Raw genomic sequence first — 20,066 nt, forward strand, 5'->3', positions numbered from 1 at the left:
CGTTTGGACTGGCTTACTCTACTCTTTTTGCCGAATTATTTTTCTTTTCTGTCCTTAATTCAGTGTAGTGTTATTGTAAAGATCATGACACTTTCAATCGTGCTACATAGAAACTGACTGAGGTTGGTAATTTTCGGTTAGTCCGACATTGCTGAGTCCTCCAAAGACCCTTGCTGCTAAGTTGACTTCTAGTTAACTTCTTGATAAGTGTCTCGTATCGTTCAAGTAGCTGAATTTTAAGCTAATCTTATCTAATGTGCAGTTTGGAAGATACTACCCGTGTAGAATCGATGTCGTTGTTTTGTTAAGAATAGAATTTATGCATTCATGTTTATTGGTTTCTTCCTGTAGATACCTGAATCAAAAGGACAGGGCGCCCTCTTACCACAGTGCCATGGCCGAGTACTTTATGGGGACGTGGGCGGAGCGAAAGAAACCGTATCCAGGCAATGAGGGCGGGGCTGATCGCTTCGTTGATCCCCAGCCCCTTATGCTCTCTCTCATTAAACCATCAGGTACAACAAAACTAAGAGCAATAGAGAGAGAAAAAAAAATGTAAACCTCATGAACTCGAACCCCCAACTCCAGCAACTGCTGAAACAGCAAACATTCTTTCAGTCATATTGACAATTTAATGATATAGGCCTACCCTTTATATTTCTCATTTGACTAACACTTCTTTCCATTGCCGTGTCTGCTATGATTTGAATAAATACTCATAATAGTCGATTGCATTGCTAAGTTGTTCTATTATGAGCAGTTAACACAATACGCCAATCTGTGATAATTGCTTGCATGCTGAAATTAACTTCCTATATCTATAATATGCCCAATCTGCAGTGAATATATTATCTAAATGCATGTGATCTCCTCTGGAAACTATCAATAAAAATGCATTGATTATCCCCTACATTCTATCCATCCAAAATCCCAATGCTTTCTTGCAGTGATTATCGCTTTATAATCATCAATATTTCGCTTCAGTAATTTCACTATTTTCTTCGTAAATACTTAATGGACATAAGGAATTCCCACGTTTATTGTTGTGTTCATTGTAGCATTCTGTAAGTATGGGAATTTTCCGTTATTATTCCAATAAGCCCATTCACACTCGAAAAATAAAAGCGCGGGAAGAGCTTCCCAGAAAACAACGTTAGTTAGTGGTCTATATGCTACCAACGACTTCACATTCAAAAATTGACTCCCAAACAACAATCAGCACACATTTTTTTTTTTTTTGTAAACCATGCTTCCTTTCAGATGTGAAGTGGCATTAGAATTCAACTTTGCTTTACCCTTGAGACTGAAGCAGTTTTAACGTGGAAGTGGACAGCGGAGCATTCTTCCACTAACATCCAGCGCATTTGAATTTCTAAACTCACGTTATAGTAGATTCGGCCTACACCGCTCTTATCTTTCGGGTGTGAGTGCGGACCATGCTTTATGATCCACCCATACTCGCTTCTCTGTGTATTATTCTCATCTGCTGTTTGCTTTGCTGCAAGTGCTCGATTGTTTGACAATTGCTGGTTTTCTCTTCGTTTTACATGCTTGGCTGTTGCCTCTCTATAAAGTTGGATACCACAGGAGGGGTAAGTTTAGGTCTACTAACACCATTTCTATCGCTTTTGCGTGTTAAAAAACCTAATATTATTGCTATTTCAAAGTAAATTATATGTGCGAAAATATTGATGAGGTGTTGCATTGTAAGAACAAGTTATACGCCATTGTAAATTCGTTAATGGCAGCTTAAGTCAGCACGAATGATCTTTCAGGCTTCATACCCCATGCAACACAGAGATTGATACATATTGATACTTTTGATAAGAATGCGAACCGAAACTTATCTACTGCAGATGGCTAATACTGCTTTTGTGTGTAAAATGACGTTGTAAATTGCAGGGAAAAGTGTAGAGAAAAAAACAATACTCGGGCGATTAAACTCCAACTTGAGGACGTGGTTTGATTTTCTTATGTTTTCATTAAACCCTATTATTTGAATAGATGACTATTTTCACCCATGCCAGTGTGAAGCTGCCTTCGTCAGTATCTCTGTGTCCAATGTGCAATGCTTTCAAATTGTGAGAGATAAGGGATAGGCCTACAAACCTGTGACGTCATGCAATGATTATGACATATAATACTATAATACCACTACCCTGGGCTGCGGATGAATTGAAACTGGTCTCATTTATTTTTTCCCCCAGTGCACATCAAAAACATTACTGAAAAAAAAAATGAGAAATTGGTGTTAAAACGACTGATAGCATCATTAGCACATTTCGGTTAGCACGTCGTCGCAGAGTAGATGCTCCATAATCTTGACGTTTTGCGTTTAAGCGTCACATCGTTTTACCCATGTACGTATCGATTCGAGAACCCGTCGACATACAGTACTAGGAGTTCCCATTATTACGTCATGCCAGCTGTCATCACGTGAGCTCGATTGTTAACTTAAATGAGTGGAAGCAAGAACTGTCTGATAGCGTTTCAAGTTGAACGATCGATTGACCTGTTTATCATGAAGTTGTGCCGATTTACATGAGAGAGGTTTTCTCCATTTCAATCGCAGTGTTCCTTTAATCATTGTGGAAAAGAAATAAACCTGTTAGGTGTATCTTAGCCAACATCCTACTTCATCCCATCAGGGGCGCCGCTCAAAGTATACAACATGCGGAAGCTGAACGAGCTTCCCCACCACTTCCTGCACGCCAACCAGCTGGAGGCGCTCAAGTCCGAGGTCCTCGTGAACTACGAGTGGACACTTGCCAAGCTGCGCGCCACCTCCCTGCGTCAAGTTCTGGACGACGTGCAGAGCGCCCTCACCGTCCACCCCAATGACCTGGAGCTGCGTCTACTGAGTGACACACTCCATCTGTCGTCCACTGCGCTGACTAAGGTATCGTGACCAAATGCAAAATGCTTACCATCCTCTATCACACTTATAGTATCAGTATCAGTAATGATAGATACAGCGCATTTTAAATGTACTTTAATATCATTATTTAAAAAAAAAAAAAAAAACGAGAGCGTGGGGATACAATGGATATACCATCGACTGGAGTCGACCGTTACTTGCTACGATTTCCAATACTTTCCCTAGTTCCTTTTGTTTACTTTGTTCCCCATAATTACTTTCCTTGTCCGAGTTTGCATAAAAGTCTGGTAATGATTCTAGATACAAGCATTTGTACGAGTCACCTCTTGTAGGGTTTCTGATTTTATCTACCAAAATGCTGTGAGCCGGAAAGTGTAAGTACAGTAAGCAGTGCCGCCGAACCGACACCGCGATGCAGGAATGGTCGTTGGCCGAAAACGACCTGCGGGACGCTTGTTAAGGTAGGGGTCTCACTGGGTGAAGGGTCAGTGAGTATAAGGGAGAACTTTTGGGAAGTCATGGGAGTTGTTTCTTTTTTTTTTTTTCTTGAGACCTAAAGAAGTGCATCCCCTAGCCCCAACCCACCCCCGGTCCGCTATCCCTCCATTATACCAATCGTGCATATCCCCCTTGATTTTGTCATAATTATTTTATTTATTAGGGACTGTTATTTCAAGTGAACAACTTCAAGTGATTTTAGATTTTCTGAATCAGTGATTACTAATTGAGTTTGATCATGATTTACTATGGTATTCCATCTCGGTTTGCTGTCCTCTTTGTTCTTAGGACCCCACCCAGCTGGCCTCCCAGCTGGTGGGTAGGCTCCTCGGCATAGTGACAAATGATAAACCCATGTCCATCGGTGACCCGAAGAAATACCCAACCGTGGCCATCATGCTGGGCCAAGCCCAGCGGTCGTCTATCCCGGCCCTGGTCCCATCCGTGACCTGCCTTGCTCAGCCCGGCGGGGTCCTGTACGACCTGCTCGCCGGCCACGTGGAGGTCATCACGGCGGTGACAGCATCCCGGGTCACCGTGGGCGTTGCCGCCACGGCCTCACGAGACGGCACCGTGAAGCTCTGGGATCTGAAGAACAGGAAAGTCGTCAAGACCATCGAAGGAGTGGGGAAAGAGGTTCGTGTTGTCATGTTTAGCAACGGCGCGCCGCGGCGTTCCGATTGATTGCAAATGGTTGATTGTTACCGTTTACGTATGTCCACAAACTTGTTCTCCAGGATATCCAGTACCAGAACCTTACATTGGTCCGTAGAGAATTTAACTTTCGTCTCGATTTTGAGACAGGTGGCGTCATTGGTTGTCGTAAAATCGCTGATCTGGGACGGGTTCAGGACGTGTTCGTGTTCTGACTTTCCCCTGATAAACGGAAAACTGAAATAGGTTTCGAAGTGCAGAGACAAGTCATGTAGATAGCAATCATTTGGCGCAACAGACAAGGTCGAGACCATTACCCTTGATAGAGCAGAGTGAAGAATGTGGATAAAAAGGATTTCAGCTGACAGGACAGCCTACCTATAGGTGTCAGGGTGAGAATAAGGGGACAATTAGGACGGCATACGCAGAGGCATTGGCACCATTGACAAAACCCTTATTTTATCATGAATGGCTTCATAAACGACTTTATACAACATTATATCTGTATACTTGTTCCGTCCTTCATTTATTCTTTATTCCTTAATTTTTCCAGATCTCGAGTCTCCGTTTGTGTTTGGCGGACACCATAGCCGTGTCTGTGGAGTCCAGCTGCATCCAGTTCCTGGACTTCGACCGCGGTACGTGCCTCCTGTCGGTCCGCCAGTACATCGACCCGCCGGTGGTCACGGCGGCCGGAGAACAGGACGAGCTGGTGGTGGCGTTCTTCTCGGGCTCCAACGTGATGCGCACGTGGATCCTATCTGAGGGCGCTGTTCAGCTTCAGCAGGAGGTGGATATCGGTGGGACGGCCATCCACAAGGACGGCTCGCTCTGCGCGTCCTTCAGCGCCAACGGCGACCGGGTCTTGTATGCGTTTCGCAGCAGCAGTATGGCAAGCGTCGTCAACGCCAGAACCGGGAACAAGGTTGGTAACGTCAGCATCTTTAACCCGATGTAGACCTGCATCTGCTAAGCACTGTTACCAGCAGTTATGAAATTTAGTGTGCGTACATTTTATCTAACACGTCTCCTTTATCGTGATGAAAATACTTCATAAACTGCCGATTGTGACCGTGAAGTTGCTTCTGTTTACAGCTACAGGGTTTGACGCGTAGCTATCATTTTTTTTCTCTGTATCGTTTGCTATTGCACATACAGTCATGAAGTCAGAACGTTCGTGCCAACCTATAAAGCTTAAAGAGCCAGATCCTCTAAGTCTGACTCATTAGAAATGTAAATAATATCCTATAGTGTTGATCAGGAAAGTCAGTAGCTGCGTCTTAGAGAAATATCCATTCCCTATCAAAATATGCACTTATTAATCTATTCCGATGTAACTGCACAAAATTAATGTCCTCCAAGAGCTTTGACTTGAGAATTTCACGACCGACGTCGTTCCAATAGGTTCACTCGCTTCCCGCGCCGAAGGCGTCGGCATCGATCACGGCGCTGGGCGTGTCGAAGGACTACTACGTGGTTGCCTGTCGCTACCTCTTCCAGAAGGCGAAAGAGATTCACCGACTCGAACTCTTCGATATCAAGAACGGCGCCTACCTCCGGGCCGTGCAAGGTACGTAGTCACTGTCGATACAATGGCGATGCGGTTCAGTCAGATCAGATACAGACCGACCAGGGCCCTGTTTCGTAAACCTGTTCGTAAAGTTACGAAAGACTTAAGAACGACTGGTGATCAGTTCTGATGTGCTATACTTATCAGAATTTCCATAATTCAGCACAAGAACTGATCATCAGTCATTCTTAAGTCGTTCGTAACTTTACGAACAGTCTAAATAATGTGAATACAATTCTACTTAATACTGGATATCTTGGCAGAAAATAATGATATGTTTTCTGTAGAACCAAGTAAGAAAGTACTTCTAGTAATTTGAATTTGGTTCTGCAACTTAATTTCCTGTATTTGAGAAATAAATGTTAGTGTTACATCGCATTCCCAAAACAAATGTGTAATCGTTTCTGTGGAGCTCGAACAAAACGTACAAAGGTCTGTGTTAGAAAATTGTGAGAAGTAATTCGTTAATACCAATGTTTCTGTGCAGAAGTTTATATCGAAAATAAAGAAGTCTTAGATGTAGGGTAGATCTAAAAAGAACATTGTATATATAGGTCATTCCAAACTTTTGGTTAAATATTTGTTCTCATTTCCTTTCAGATTTAGGTGGTTGAAATATTTTGTCGCATACTTTTCGGTGTATGAGTATGCCGATATATTTTGGTTCTTCTATACAAATTAGGTGTTGTGTTTTCTTGTTGCGCGTTTATTTCGTTCCAGTTAATGCATATCTGGCCAACAAAAAAGGGGGTTGACTTAATTATAACGTAATTTTTCTGATCAGGTTGTACGTCAGACGTGGTAAATGAGTTGTTGGTGAATCGCCAGGGATCGCACGCTGTGTCGCTCTGCCCCAACGCGCACACAAACACCACCGCCCTGGCCGTATGGAATCTCGAAACGGAGGACCACAAGCACCTCGCCAAACACGCGCACGTGAGCCTAATACTACCAAGCTGCCTCATTCCATATAGGGCGAGACCTCTGAAAGACCACTAAAAGACTGTAAATTGATCAGTGATAAATGATCTACCAGTTCGCTTTCAGTGATCTCAGAGCTCTTTCATGAGTCATCTCCGACCTTTCAGTGAATTTCGTGGTCTTCATCATGGTCTCCCAAAAATTCTGATACGGTTCAAAATAGTCTTTCTGCATCCTATCTGGTATTTCAGTGGTCTCTCAGGTATATAGTCTTTCAGGGATCTCAAAACAAGCTCTTAAGGGTTTTACTAGATTTGAAATATCTTTCAGCAGTCTCTCGAGTATTGCCACAAGATCACTGATAATGCAGGGCTCGACACTAACGGTGGCCCGGTGGCCCGGGGCCACCAAAATTGAAAGTCGGGCCACCAAATTTCCAAAAAAAGGGCAAATTTGGTGGCCCGCCTCGCGCCACCAAAATTTTGGGAAAAGTACGTCAATTAATTCGTAACTTTTTGCGCCGGAAATTAGCAGTTATATTTGTTTAAAGGATGGATGAAAAGGACTGAATGAGTGCCTGAGAGTGAGTGTTGCGAGTTTGTTGAGGTTATTTTATGAGTAGATGTATGTCCAACTTCCAATTCTTACTATATGACTGGAAAACTTAGATATTTGACTCATTAAAAAAAAACAGGACTTTAATGTTTTTTTATTGGTTTTTCTTTACGGGGCCACCAAATTTTTCTCTCGGGCCACCGAAAATGTGAAATTGAGGATTTTGGTGGCCCCATCGGGCCACCAAACAAAAAAGTTAGTGTCGAGCCCTGGATAATGTCTCAGAGATCTTGATCGATGTCTGGAAGGTCCCAGGAAATAATCCAGATGATCTTTCTCGTTTAGTGCCCTCGTAATAGTCTCATTCGCGAGTTTTAGATCTGCGACGCGAACGCGAAGACGACGCAGCCTCCCGGGTTGGACGATGGAAACAGCTTGCTGTCTCGCGCATGTGCAGAACACTAGCCTAATTAACGTCGTCTTAGCGTTCGCATCGCAGATCCAAAGGTCGCCAATGCTTTTTGAGTATTAAAATGGCATTGTTATGATATTCGAATGTACGAAATACAAAAGGAGAAATAAACTTTCTGTAGCCAGAGATCACGATCTTCCACGTTTTTGCACACAATACCAGCTCTCTCGCCTTGGTGCATGTATGGATCTCATGTACTGCCTGACGGCCTCCAAGAACAACAAATCCCTCCGCATGTGGAACATCAGCAAGAAGGTGAACGAGCGGAACGAGTCAAACAGCAAGGTCAAGGGTCACGGGATAAGCGGGGTGGTTCCAATGATAGACAACGCCCGCTACGTCGTGGCCAAGACAGTCAACAACGGTCCGCTCAGCGTCTGGAACGTCGTGAAAGGAAAGTGCGCCGGCAGCGCCGTGCGCATCGAGCGCGGCCTGACGGACCAGCACGACATCGTGCTCGTGCGCAACAACCGCGTCGTCATCCTTTCTGAGCTGGGCATGTCGAGCGTCAGCGAAAATCCCACTCAGGTAAGCAAATAAACAGTGGGGGAAAAAACAAAGGAGACCATACAAGAACAATCGGACATTACAGTGGCAACATTTGAGACAACATTGTTCAAAAAATGCTAAATGCTCATTTTAAACACGAATTGAAATGATGATGATGATGATGATGATACTTTGCTACTTCTACTGCTCTCAAGACTTCCAATTCATATAGCCACAATATTATTGAATCATAATAGTGGTTATGTGACCACAACAAGACTGCTACTACTACTACGACTACTTTCTACCGTTATTACCATAATGGTGCAAAGAAGTAGACGAAGAAGGAAGATAGAAAAAAGAGTTTTCCTTTTGAGCGTATCATGGAATTTCTGTCCAGAGGGTCCAGTAAGCACCTAACTTTTAAAAATCTAGCTTTGCCGTATACCCATCGTTACATCTCAAGAAGAACTTGGTTTGCAGAACACTTTGTCAAGGAAGAAAACGCACTGACACAGAAGAAAAGAGAAAGAATAAATATCAGAAATACCTCTTTATCCAAATGCCTCCCACCCCCTAAAAAAGATCCATTCATCATAAAATTCTCAAAGTATTGCGCTTCTTTTAACTCAATGACGTCACATTTGCCTGTGTATTAAATATTGAGCTCACTAAGTTTCAGAAGACTTGCCCAACCAAGCACATGCAACTCAATGGGTTTTGCCTCGAATGATCTTCCTCCCTCAAACATTCGGTCTTGCCGCCGTGTGCACATGGCTAATGTGTGCATGCACGAACAAGACGCAGGCATCATCGTCATGAAACTAATGAAATACCGCCCCCTATCGTGTTAACAGGTGTTCCAGACAGTCTTCATCTACGACCTTGGCACCAAGAAGTACGTGCGAAAGCTGACGGGGGTCTTCATCGTGCCGTCCCCGGCCCACGAGTACCGCCTACTGGACGGCGAACTTCTCCTCGGGTATTTTATCTCAATACAAATTATGATTATCACACATTTCCGACACATTAATCTGCACTTAAATGGTGCTTACGTTTTCTCGTTCCCCTGCCTTCTGTAGAAGGACTGTGCATAAACATTATCTAAAGTTTCTACAATTGATTTGTTTTCATTGTGAAGTCATTATTATTTCAACGTTGTTAATATCATAATTGATATCATCTTCATTGGATTTGAATTGATTTGTGTAACATCACCGCTAGTAGAGCACTTGATGCTTATAAGCAAGAAACCAAGGAATCGCCTGCTTCAAGTCCTGTAGCAAGGACTAGGCGATGAGGATACAGTGCATTGCCTTAAATAGCAGTCGATAGTCTGTGGATAGTAACCACAGCTGTAATTTTTGTTATTATTCCTATTATCATCATCATTTTTTATCAGTTTTATCATGATAACTATTTTGTATCATTATCATTTCTGTTTTGTACATAATTGATATTATTACTACTAATATTATTATAAACCATTATTATTATTATTATTATTATTATTATTATTATTATTATTATTATTATTAATATCAATGTTGTCATCATCAGTACCATTCATCTTTATCGTGATGTTATGATGAATGTTATTACTTTTGTCCCATGATGAATCTCATTGACATAAGATATTATTAGTTATACCATGGAGCTATTAGGGAGCTTTAGATTTACGGCGCGGACGTTTGAGACGACGCTTGCCACAGCGTTGGACGTTCTCCTCTTCCCTGCGTCGTATTGAAAAGCAGCTTTAGATTACACTTGGATGGACCCTATAAAAAATAAAATGGCGCCCCCATATTATGATAGATGCATCAAGTAGCTCTCTACGTCGTGAATTGAGCGGACGTAAAATTAGCACAGAACACGTAGCGAAAACTCAGACGACGCGAGCTATAGATAGATCGACTTTGTCCTGCTCATGCTCAGAACAGTTTTTTCCCTTCTGAACGTTCCCGTCGCGAAAATCTAAAGCTCCCCATTACCACCACGTGCTAAACTTTCATTATCATCATCGTCGTTCTACATGTTGTATGTTTAATAGACTCTCGGAGACTCGCGACCACTTCATCGCCTGGAATCTGGTGTCAGGCCACATCAAGTTCCGCATCAAGAAAAACTTCCGCACGGACCGCGCGCAAATGAGGAAGGAGGAGGAGGAGCTACGGACCAAGCTCATGCGGCAAAACACGGCCAACATGTCGCCATGGGAACGGAGGTAAACAAGTACTTTTTTTCCCTTTCTATCGCGATGAATGATGTGACTGCCCCTTTCCCTCCCGCATTAGTGTACTAATTTCCTGTTCCATAATAAATTGCCCATTACCTAATTAGTTTTATTTCACTGTCATTTGCGTAAATTAGCTCTTTAACATTGCCGTCATGGCTGTCAGACAGACTCACTTCGTACATGAGTGCGATAGTCATGGTTGATTTCATAATTCCATAATCGTATACCTCGTAACTACGTTATGATAGGGCCTAGCAATGGATGGGATGATAATGTAGCAATTTATCCTGAATTACGGTCAGCCGATCTAAGAATAGATCTCTCTCAAGGATTCAGGCGAAATTGAACACCATTTTGCAGATTGGCTTTAATGAACAGAAGGAAATCAAACATACAAAATGAAAAGGTATTTTGTCAAAATTTGACTTAGGCCCTGTATCATAAAAAAAGATTTAAACGCAAACAGAAGGAAACTGACCAAAAATGAATATAGTTTATCAGTGGACAAAGGAGCAAAGAAAATGGGATTCCAACGGGATTCGAACCCGAGACCTCCGGATGCTAGCCCGGTGCTCCACCGACTGAGCTGTAGAAGGGTCTAGGGCAATTACCCCCTGGGCAATTACCCTAGACCCTTCCCCTGATCCTAACCATAATCCTAATCCTGAACCTAATCCTAACCCTAACCTAAAGTCTAACCCTAAACTTAACCCTAACCCTAATCTTTACTCTTACCTTATCACTAACCAGTATTTAGCAGGAAGTAATTGCATACGCAAATAGTCTGGTGGAAACTTTTGGTTTGTCATGCATGTCATGTGTAACCTTGGTTATGAAAATATAAGTTAAGAAGCGTTATGAAGATGGTCCATTTTCTTGGTTTTCTTGAAAATTCTTTCATTGACACGTTGATATAAAATCATAAATAAAATGTTATAAAATGTTAATCACCTAAATCTTGTTGGTATAAGAAATAACATCGCCGACGTTCAGTAAAATAGCTGCTGGATGATACTGGTTTTCAGAAAACGAAACAAAACATGATTATCACGAGAACTACTGTATGGAATCACATAAGATGTGAAATGTTTGCGTTTTACGTTAACTAGCTTATGTACCATACAGTAGGCCTACATGAGACTTTGCGATGACATTCATCGATGACATGACGTGACATTCATTATCACTGTATTGATTCTTTCACGGGGAACAAGTGTTTGAGAACTATTTCACTTACTCTAAACGAATGGTCAATGCTTTCTCATGGACTGCTGAAGATAATAGAACATGATGAACTCATCAAGCGTGTTTTTCTCCCTAAATGTCATCTAAATATCTAAGCATAACCCGTGCGTACAATCAGCTGAATATGCGCATTCAAGATCGTGCACTACTTGATAACCATGGTTATGTCAATCCTTTATTGTTCATCCTCAGATCTGAGACACACGCGGATCGGCAGAAGAGGAAAGAGAAGGAGCTGGAGAAGGAGAAGAAGCGATTGGAGGATATGAGAAAGGAGAAAGAGAATGCCATCCAGCAGTTCTTGATGAGCGCAGACGAGCGCGTTCTCGTCTGCTCCTACTTCGCACATCACCTCTGTGTGTTCGATGTGCAGACTCAGCAGCATGTACAGACTGTGGAGAACCCGAACTCCATGCTCTATCTCTACGTTGCTGCACTTTCCCCGGAAGGCAAGTATCTGGCTCACGCCACCTACGACGATAGTGACAAGGTGAGCTACATCACCGTGTGGAACCTGCACAAGGGCGAGGTGCGGAAGCGACTCAAGAAGGAATCGAATGTATGCTGTATCGGCATGAACGCGACGGCATCCCGGGTGCTCTTCGGCAACGAGCGGCACCAGCTGAAGGTGTGGGACATCCAACGAGGTCGCAGCACACTTCGCCGGCTGCACACGTCGGCGCAGTCCCTCCAGTTCACCACCAGCTCACGGATCTTCATGATCGATGGTGGTTCGCGTGCCGTGGTCGTCTCGGGCGACATTACGCTCTGGGATCTCGACCACGCCTCGCAGCTGGCCATGTTTACCCCGGATCTTCGCATCTCATGTGTCGAAGTCGTCATGGACGGCCAGCTCATCGTCTTCGGCTTGAGAGATTCTTCTGACGTCGTCACGCTCCGACTGAAAGGAAGAGACGTCAAGACGCCTGATTTCTCCTCCGTGGGCGACTCGGGAGGCAAGGAGCTCTTCGGCGAGACCACAGGCGACACCTCCCCCGAGGATGAAGATGAGGAGCAGGAACAGGAGGAAGAAGGGGCAGAGGGCTGACTTTCAGGGTCAGAGGTCACGACTGTCTGACCTGGCAGGAAGTAGACGAGGACTTTCTGATCGGGAAGGAAGTAGACGGAGCACTGGGGTAGCGGGTCTACTCCAAAGTGATCCAAATGATTATGACTCCGGGATAGAATCCAGTTGAGAAAGAATCAAAACAATTAGAAAATCAATTAAAACAGTTAACAATTTAACAATTAAAAAACTCCAGTCAAGACTGGTAAATAACGGAGTAAGTAATGCTCTTTATTTGATATCGATTTCGGGGTGTTTTGTATTTGGGGAAATGAAAATTGATTTTGCAGTTCTGGAACACAAAAGCTTTATTGACAATATTAATATTTCAACAGGAATTATTAATATGTCTTTGAAGTGGCTTGCCTTCACCTTTTCACCAGCAAAATAAAGACGATTTTTCCTCACAAAGCCTATCGAAGAGAAACTGAGTCACATCTTTTCGAGAGAACCACTTGATTTTCATCTCTTTCTAGAACTATGACATTGTAATTCATGTCAAAGAAACGTATGAATAGAAAGCTTTTTCTTTGTGCTTACATTTATGGAATATAATCGCTTTTTGACTGATCATATTTTTTTCAGATCCCATTTTATCTTGCCTGCTTCTTTATGAATAATTAATCATTTGCTTTAGTTAGGTGTAATTTTGTATTGTGTATTATTAAGAATAATACCAGTTAGTTGCTATTTCATTAATACCAAAGCTGTTCGCAATGTTTCAGACAGTTTTGTTGTATATTCAATACATTTGTCATTGAAAGAATAATCCCATGAGTAGTTTGGAAGGATTGTCAAGCCACGATATCCCTGGTACCAGGGAAATATCTTTCCAAGACTTGGCATGAGACTAACCTTGGTGGGTTGGTCGTAGGAAACATGCAAGTCATCAGCCCATGCAAATGTGTAGCTCATTATGTACTACTAGTATCTGTCTTGCCATCGAAAAGGGAGCTTTCGCTACAGGACGGGAAGACCGAGAGTACGCGAAAGCAGTCAGCTGTGACGGTCCCCGCATTCGGACTCCCATCCCCATTTCTACGCAGTTTCGCTTTTCGGTGAGGACGCAACCGTATCGACAAGATTGTTGATTGTCTGGCTGCTCTATTATCCCCAACATAGGGACCGGACGCTTTATTGGCCGAGAACCATTCTCGTTTTCCCCTGACTGGATTATTTTTTTTCGGATTTGAGCATGCGCAGAAGAAAATTCTGCACACGGCATGCTCAACTACCGGCCGCGTCGTGCTTGCGAAAGCTCCAGAATGTCTGCCTTTGTGCTCTGCATAAAACCTTGGTGGCATGACACGATTATTCCATGGCGAGCTGATGGCCAAATGTTTTCGCTGGTGACTAAATTTGCTTTCTGTGGTGTCTGCACATTTAGCAAATTGCATTCATTATGAAGTTTGCCCCTTTTTGCAGCTCCAGTGAGTAGAGTCAATGTGATACCGGTTACCGCGCACTATCCAGCATCCATTTCGATTCTGATCTTCTAAGCGCAGTTTATATTACATCCCATGCTATTATTATACAAATGATGCACAGGATAGAGTGCTCACTCTCGGGTATTTACAATGTAGTGCAACATGCACTCGGCTTCGCCTCGTGCATGTTTCACAATTGTAAATACCCTCGAGTGCTCTACATCTCCACTAACGCCACGAAATAATCCTGTGCATCATTTGTTTTATAAAATGGGTCGAAAACTAACAGCATTTTTCACGTACCTTTGTGGGTCAATACCAGTCAGCTACATGTAGCACTCGCTCAAGAGTCAAGATGTCCGAAGATGTTCGTCCAAAACATTTACGCACGTCGCACTCGGAAATCCCGCACATATAAGTACTGTATTACGTATAAGAGTATACGTACGCCACACACGTTATGCACACAAGAAAGGCCGGCCGGCAGCCCGAACTAGAAGTTGTTTACAGGATTGACAGCGCGTATAGTAGCGCGCGACGCACTTGTAACAACTGATTGAGTGCGCACTGCTAGTGTAAACATTGTAAGGTCAGGCCGTGCATGTTAGTGAGAAATTAATGCACGCACATGTGACTCATTTCAGCGCTTCCAATTGGCTACATTCTTGAACCCATTTCATAAATCTTATGTATTGATTCAGTATTGCTCTTCGTGGCTGCCTAGCACCTATCAGTACATACGTTTTTATGAACTATCACCAAGGTTCTATGACGATACTTTACTATGCAACTCGTTTGCCATTAACTGTTTGTTTTTGTGCTTTTCCTTGTCCCTATAAAGCTAGATACCATGCCTACACAGTGTATCTATCTATCTATCTATCTATCCATCTTTCTTTATATCTATCTATGTATCTATCTATAAAACGGCTGTCAAAAGGATGATTTAATGCAATATGTAATATGTCAAGGAATCACATCAAATGTAAATCTTCATGCTCAGTGTTCGCTATGCCGTTTGTCCTTTAATATGTTACAGAACTGATTTATCTTTTCATTCTCCTCAGCCACACATGGGTGTTCAACTCACGAGTAAAATGTCACATCTTGAGCTAGTTGGGTTTCATTATAGAACATAGAAAAATCCAATAAACTGTGGTAGCGTTCTTATTGAAATGAGACAATTTTAGACATTTTAACTCACACAAATGATATACCTGTGTGTCAATGTATCATTGGGCGACGGAGCAACTGTTACATGGACAGAATCTCAGAAATTCTAAAATTTTTACAAATTACGATTGTGTCAAGTAAAAGTTATAATTACGTTAATGTGTGCGATTTCAGCAGGGACTCACTCGCAGAAAAAAAAGACTTTATGGGTGTCTTATGAATTGAAAAATACAAAGGACTTTTGGAAAGATCCATCAATATGGGAACAGAGTGAGGTAGATGGTATCGATATGAATTAGGGCCTGTCCTAGTACAGGTCAAAATCAGAAAGCAAACGAAAAAACGTACGGGCAAGAGAAAGATAACCTAACACGTATAGACAGACAACGTCATACCGATTAATTTGCTATAAAAGATGACTACACGGGCACGTATTATCTTCCCAAATTTCTGGTTTCAGCCTTTTTCTTTCATTTTTTTTTTCAAACCTGATCGTACAAGTAAGAAGGTTGGCTTATAAGCAGTAAATATCTATCCACAAATATTCGCTTGCAGACACCTGTACCTCCGTTGCCACAGTGTACCCACATTATACGAATAATCACAGTGTGATTTAGTATCAATCGCTTAATCAGTTCTTCAATATTTTCACTCAGAATGTTCTATTGTGTATCTTTAGTTTTATCTTAGTTTCTATTTTACTCACAGATCATTGCCAAATACTTTGTTACATTATCCTGAAAATACATTGCATTGTTCAACTGAAATAAATCAGATGGGCATTAAGATGTTCCGCTCATTCCATTGTCTCAAACTTGTTTTCTTTTTTCATCATCTGCATTATGTTATAAGTATGCCGACACAGACAGTCAGTCAGACAGACAGACAGACAAACAGACAGATAGACAGACAGACAGACAAACACACAAACGCCCCCCCCCCCCAAAAAAAAAAAAAAATCACATACACAAAGAACGTGGGACAAAGATCATGATGTACACCCTGCAAACAAATAAACTTACCCTTTGTATCACAATCAATGAAATGTTTTATTCAGTGCAATAAGAAGTGATACATCTTCAAAATTTGTTCAATGCTTTTACAGTATACTGCAACTACAAATATTACTGTTTAGAAGTATTAACAAGTATCAGTTCCATGTAAATCTGACAACACTGTACTTCATTTCTCCGTAGATCGCGATTAAAGCACGTGAACTTGCATGATATATTCTCAGGTTGCTACCTGCCCACAGGCAGACAAGTACAAGGAAATACAGTACAGTGTTACAATAAAAGCGACAAGGGCACAAGAGTAAACAATCACAAACGAAGATAATACATTAAATTTTATATTAGCTTTTAGAAAGGTGATAAACATGTGTTATATTTTTCAAACAGCTGTCCAGAGGGGCGATTTCGCCCGGAACCTCAATCTGGATCTGAAATAAACAAGCGTGTTTATTGATTCTATTGCGATTTATTTCGGATCCAAAGTCTGTCAGTCGTATGGCGTGAAACGTATTGTGTGCGGCGGGCTCAAGTGTGCATATAGGTATTGTCTTTCATGACTTGTTTCGTTGCTGTTTATTTCATTTTTTTTTTTTTTTTGCAAAAGGGCCTTCAAAGAAGTTATAGTAATGATGCTGATAATTACATTAATAATAATAATAATAATAATAATAATAATAATAATAATAATAATAATAATAATAATAACAATTATACATAATTGATACAAATATTCTTATTGAATTTGATACGTGTGCGGAATTACAACCCCCTCAAATAAATTTCAAACCGCATTTGAAATGATGTTACATTCGAAAACTTTAAAGACAGTACTTGGCCGAGTCTTTTTTTTGTGACTCTTTAAAGGGATCGTATAGTTTTGGTTGAGACCTAATTTCAGGTTTCTTACATTTTTGGTGAGATAATGGGAAGCCTCTTATGAAAATATGAAAGAGCATGTGATTCTATGAGGAATTCAACATTTATTTGATGAAAATTGGTTTTGAAATGGCTGATATATCAAAAAAAGAGCGATTCTAATAAAGTGTGGGACCCACACTTCATTATAATCGCTTATTTTTCCTTTGTTTTTGGATGTTTCAGTCATTCCAAACCCGATTTTCATCAAATGAACTTTGAATTCCTCTTAAAATGGTATGCCCTGTACTACATCATAATTGTTTTCTTGGTATCTCGCAAAAAGTTAAAAGCCCAATTCTCATCTCCACCAATACTGTACCATCCCTTTAAGCCAATGAGTCAAATGTGCACAGATTTCACACACACCAGGACAGGTAATTAATATGACACGCAGATGGTTGAAGAATGTACATAGGGAAAGTAAAATAATGGGTAAAATAATGTGCAACTTTTTCTAGGTTGCGTGATTTCTTGTGCACAGTTTTGTGGTGCTTCAGCAACCCCCCCCCCCCCAAACAACTAAACGAAACAAGGCAAAACAGAACAGCACAAAACAAAAACAAACAAACAGACAAAAGAAAGATACTGCTTTTGGAGATCGCACATGATAATTCAGGTGAGATATCACACAGTGATTTAGTTGATATGCTGACCATACAAGGTACAAAATAATACATGATATCTGCAGACAAATATTAATGTATCATACACTATATGTTTATATACCGGGTGTCCCCCCCCCCCCCCCCAAAAAAAAAAAAAAAAAAAAAAAAAGCGGAACGGTGGATTTTCAGTACCTTGCGTTCTAAAAGTGATATATATATATATATATATATATATATATATATATATATATATATTTACATCATTAGAAAGAGCATCTTCTGCAAAAGACAATGATACCAATATCATTAAATTTGGTGCATAACTTTTTACGCTACGCCCAATTCTGTAAATTCATTTTCAAATTTCGCTGGATTTTAGCGACGTATGAGCGAAGAACTTGGGTGCGACACGCGTTCCACATACGGTGTATTGTGTAAGCCCGTTGATCCATGTCAACAAAAGATACTGGGCGTGTGTGTGTGTGTGTGTGTGTGTCTGTGTGTGTGTGTGTGTGTGCGCGCGCGCCCAATGTGAAAGCTGTATCTTTTGTTGACATGGATCTACGGGCTTACACAATACACCGTATGGAACGCGTGTCGCACCCAAATTCTTCGCTCATAAGTCGCAAAAATGCAGCGAAATTTGAAAATGACTGCATTTACAGAATTGGGCGTAGAATACAAATTTGTATGAACCAAATTTCATAGTTTTGGTATCATTGTCTTCTGCGGAAGATGCTCTTTCTAATGATGTAAAAAAATATATCACTTTTAGAACGCAAGGTACAGAAAATCCACCGTTCCGCTTTTTTGGGGACACCCGGTGTATATATATATATATATATATATATATATATATATATATATATATATATATATTTATACATATATACATAAAGAGACACCTCACTGTTAATATCACTGTGAAAATTCATTCGCACTAGTCATCCCTGATGAAGAGGAAGGATCCTCGAAAATTCGGATTATTCACTAAAATCAAGATTGGCATTTAATGCATTTCTCTATTGTGACATTATTATTGCTACATATATATATATGCACTCAGCAAAACAAAGAAAGTATGCACTATTTCCAGTTCATACATTTCTGAGAAGATTTTGATAAAAATCATTGTGTTATATACCATATTAAAGATTATTTAATTTACTATCAAGCTGGTAGGTATATACCAAGGGAAACTTTACGCATAAGTGAACACAATTTTTTTTTTCCTCCAAGGCAGAATAGTAAAAATTGCAGAAGCTGACATATTGAAATCCATTTGCAAATGCCCTTCAAGATAGCAATGATAACACAAGACCAATTTAACGTAATGAGAAACATGAATGAAATAGCAGAAATAAGTTCCCTTTCCCTTGTTTCTCTTTATATTCTCAAAGAAAAAGATATAGTTGAGAATCTGAAGGGAAAACATACGAATTTTCTGTCAACTCGAACTTTAAATGACACAGGGAGTAAGCCCCAAAGGTGATAAAATCGACAAGATTTCTTTATTTCACTTTTTAATTAAGGAATTTAAGAATGCATGAGACAAATACAGCCCAAAATATCATTTCAAATATACTTAATTTGGAATAATGTTTCAAATTTCTATCATCTTTGATTTTTCCTCCATTATTTCTGTCTTTCTTTATCTTTGGAGGGTTACAGAGATATTATAGAGATCATAGATTCATTTTTTTTTTTGTATTTTTTTGGGATTTCTATTGTGTTGAATTTGTCTTTTGGTCTCATTGGTATGTGGAAGAGCACATACCCTTGAATAACAACTTGTCCATTTTTGCAATTTTTGCTTTTGTGCCTCTGAAGATGAAAACAAATGTGTTCACTCGTGCGTAAAGTTTGATTTCCTTTTTATTGACCAATTAAGTTTATAGCCAATTAAATTACCTTTAACATGATATATAAGACATTATTTTTCCGCCAAATAATCTATGAGAAAGATGAATTTGAAAAAGCGTTTACTTTCTTTTTTTTTTTGCTGAGTATATTGTATATATATATATGATACATATAATACAGCTTAATTAGTCAACCATGTTGATTTCAGTAGACAGATTAGCATAAATAAAAGAGATACACTAAAACCAGAAGTTTGGAAAGCTTCCCTCTGACGTCATTCATGATAATCGTCATTCTGACCATGTTTTCCTTTTCATGTGTGACACTCGTATTTGCTTGGATTGTACGTACCAATCGATATTGCCTAACAACCGTCTTGAGAACTGCGCAGGGATTTTTCCCACTTACTCAACGGACAGAGAGAGAATATGAATTCTGATTACTTTAATATATACAGGGTTTCTTCACTTCATTGACATGTGC

At 40.6% G+C, this 20,066-nt stretch overlaps 1 protein-coding gene across 1 annotated transcript in view; it reads left to right on the top strand.

Annotated features, from left to right (window-relative positions):
• Positions 1-12,729, top strand: part of LOC140246663 (uncharacterized) — a 49,526-nt gene extending 36,797 nt beyond the window's left edge. The window contains exons 18-27 of the mRNA XM_072326002.1: positions 352-515; positions 2,649-2,899; positions 3,665-4,012; positions 4,584-4,955; positions 5,435-5,600; positions 6,385-6,536; positions 7,711-8,076; positions 8,895-9,019; positions 10,088-10,261; positions 11,711-12,729. Of these exons, the coding sequence (XP_072182103.1) occupies positions 352-515; positions 2,649-2,899; positions 3,665-4,012; positions 4,584-4,955; positions 5,435-5,600; positions 6,385-6,536; positions 7,711-8,076; positions 8,895-9,019; positions 10,088-10,261; positions 11,711-12,566 (2,974 nt within the window). The 3' untranslated portion in view covers positions 12,567-12,729. The remainder of the gene's footprint in view (positions 1-351; positions 516-2,648; positions 2,900-3,664; positions 4,013-4,583; positions 4,956-5,434; positions 5,601-6,384; positions 6,537-7,710; positions 8,077-8,894; positions 9,020-10,087; positions 10,262-11,710) is intronic.
• Positions 12,730-20,066: the final 7,337 nt, after the last annotated feature.

This window comes from Diadema setosum, chromosome 3 (assembly GCF_964275005.1).
Source record: "Diadema setosum chromosome 3, eeDiaSeto1, whole genome shotgun sequence".
Taxonomy (NCBI): domain Eukaryota; kingdom Metazoa; phylum Echinodermata; class Echinoidea; order Diadematoida; family Diadematidae; genus Diadema; species Diadema setosum.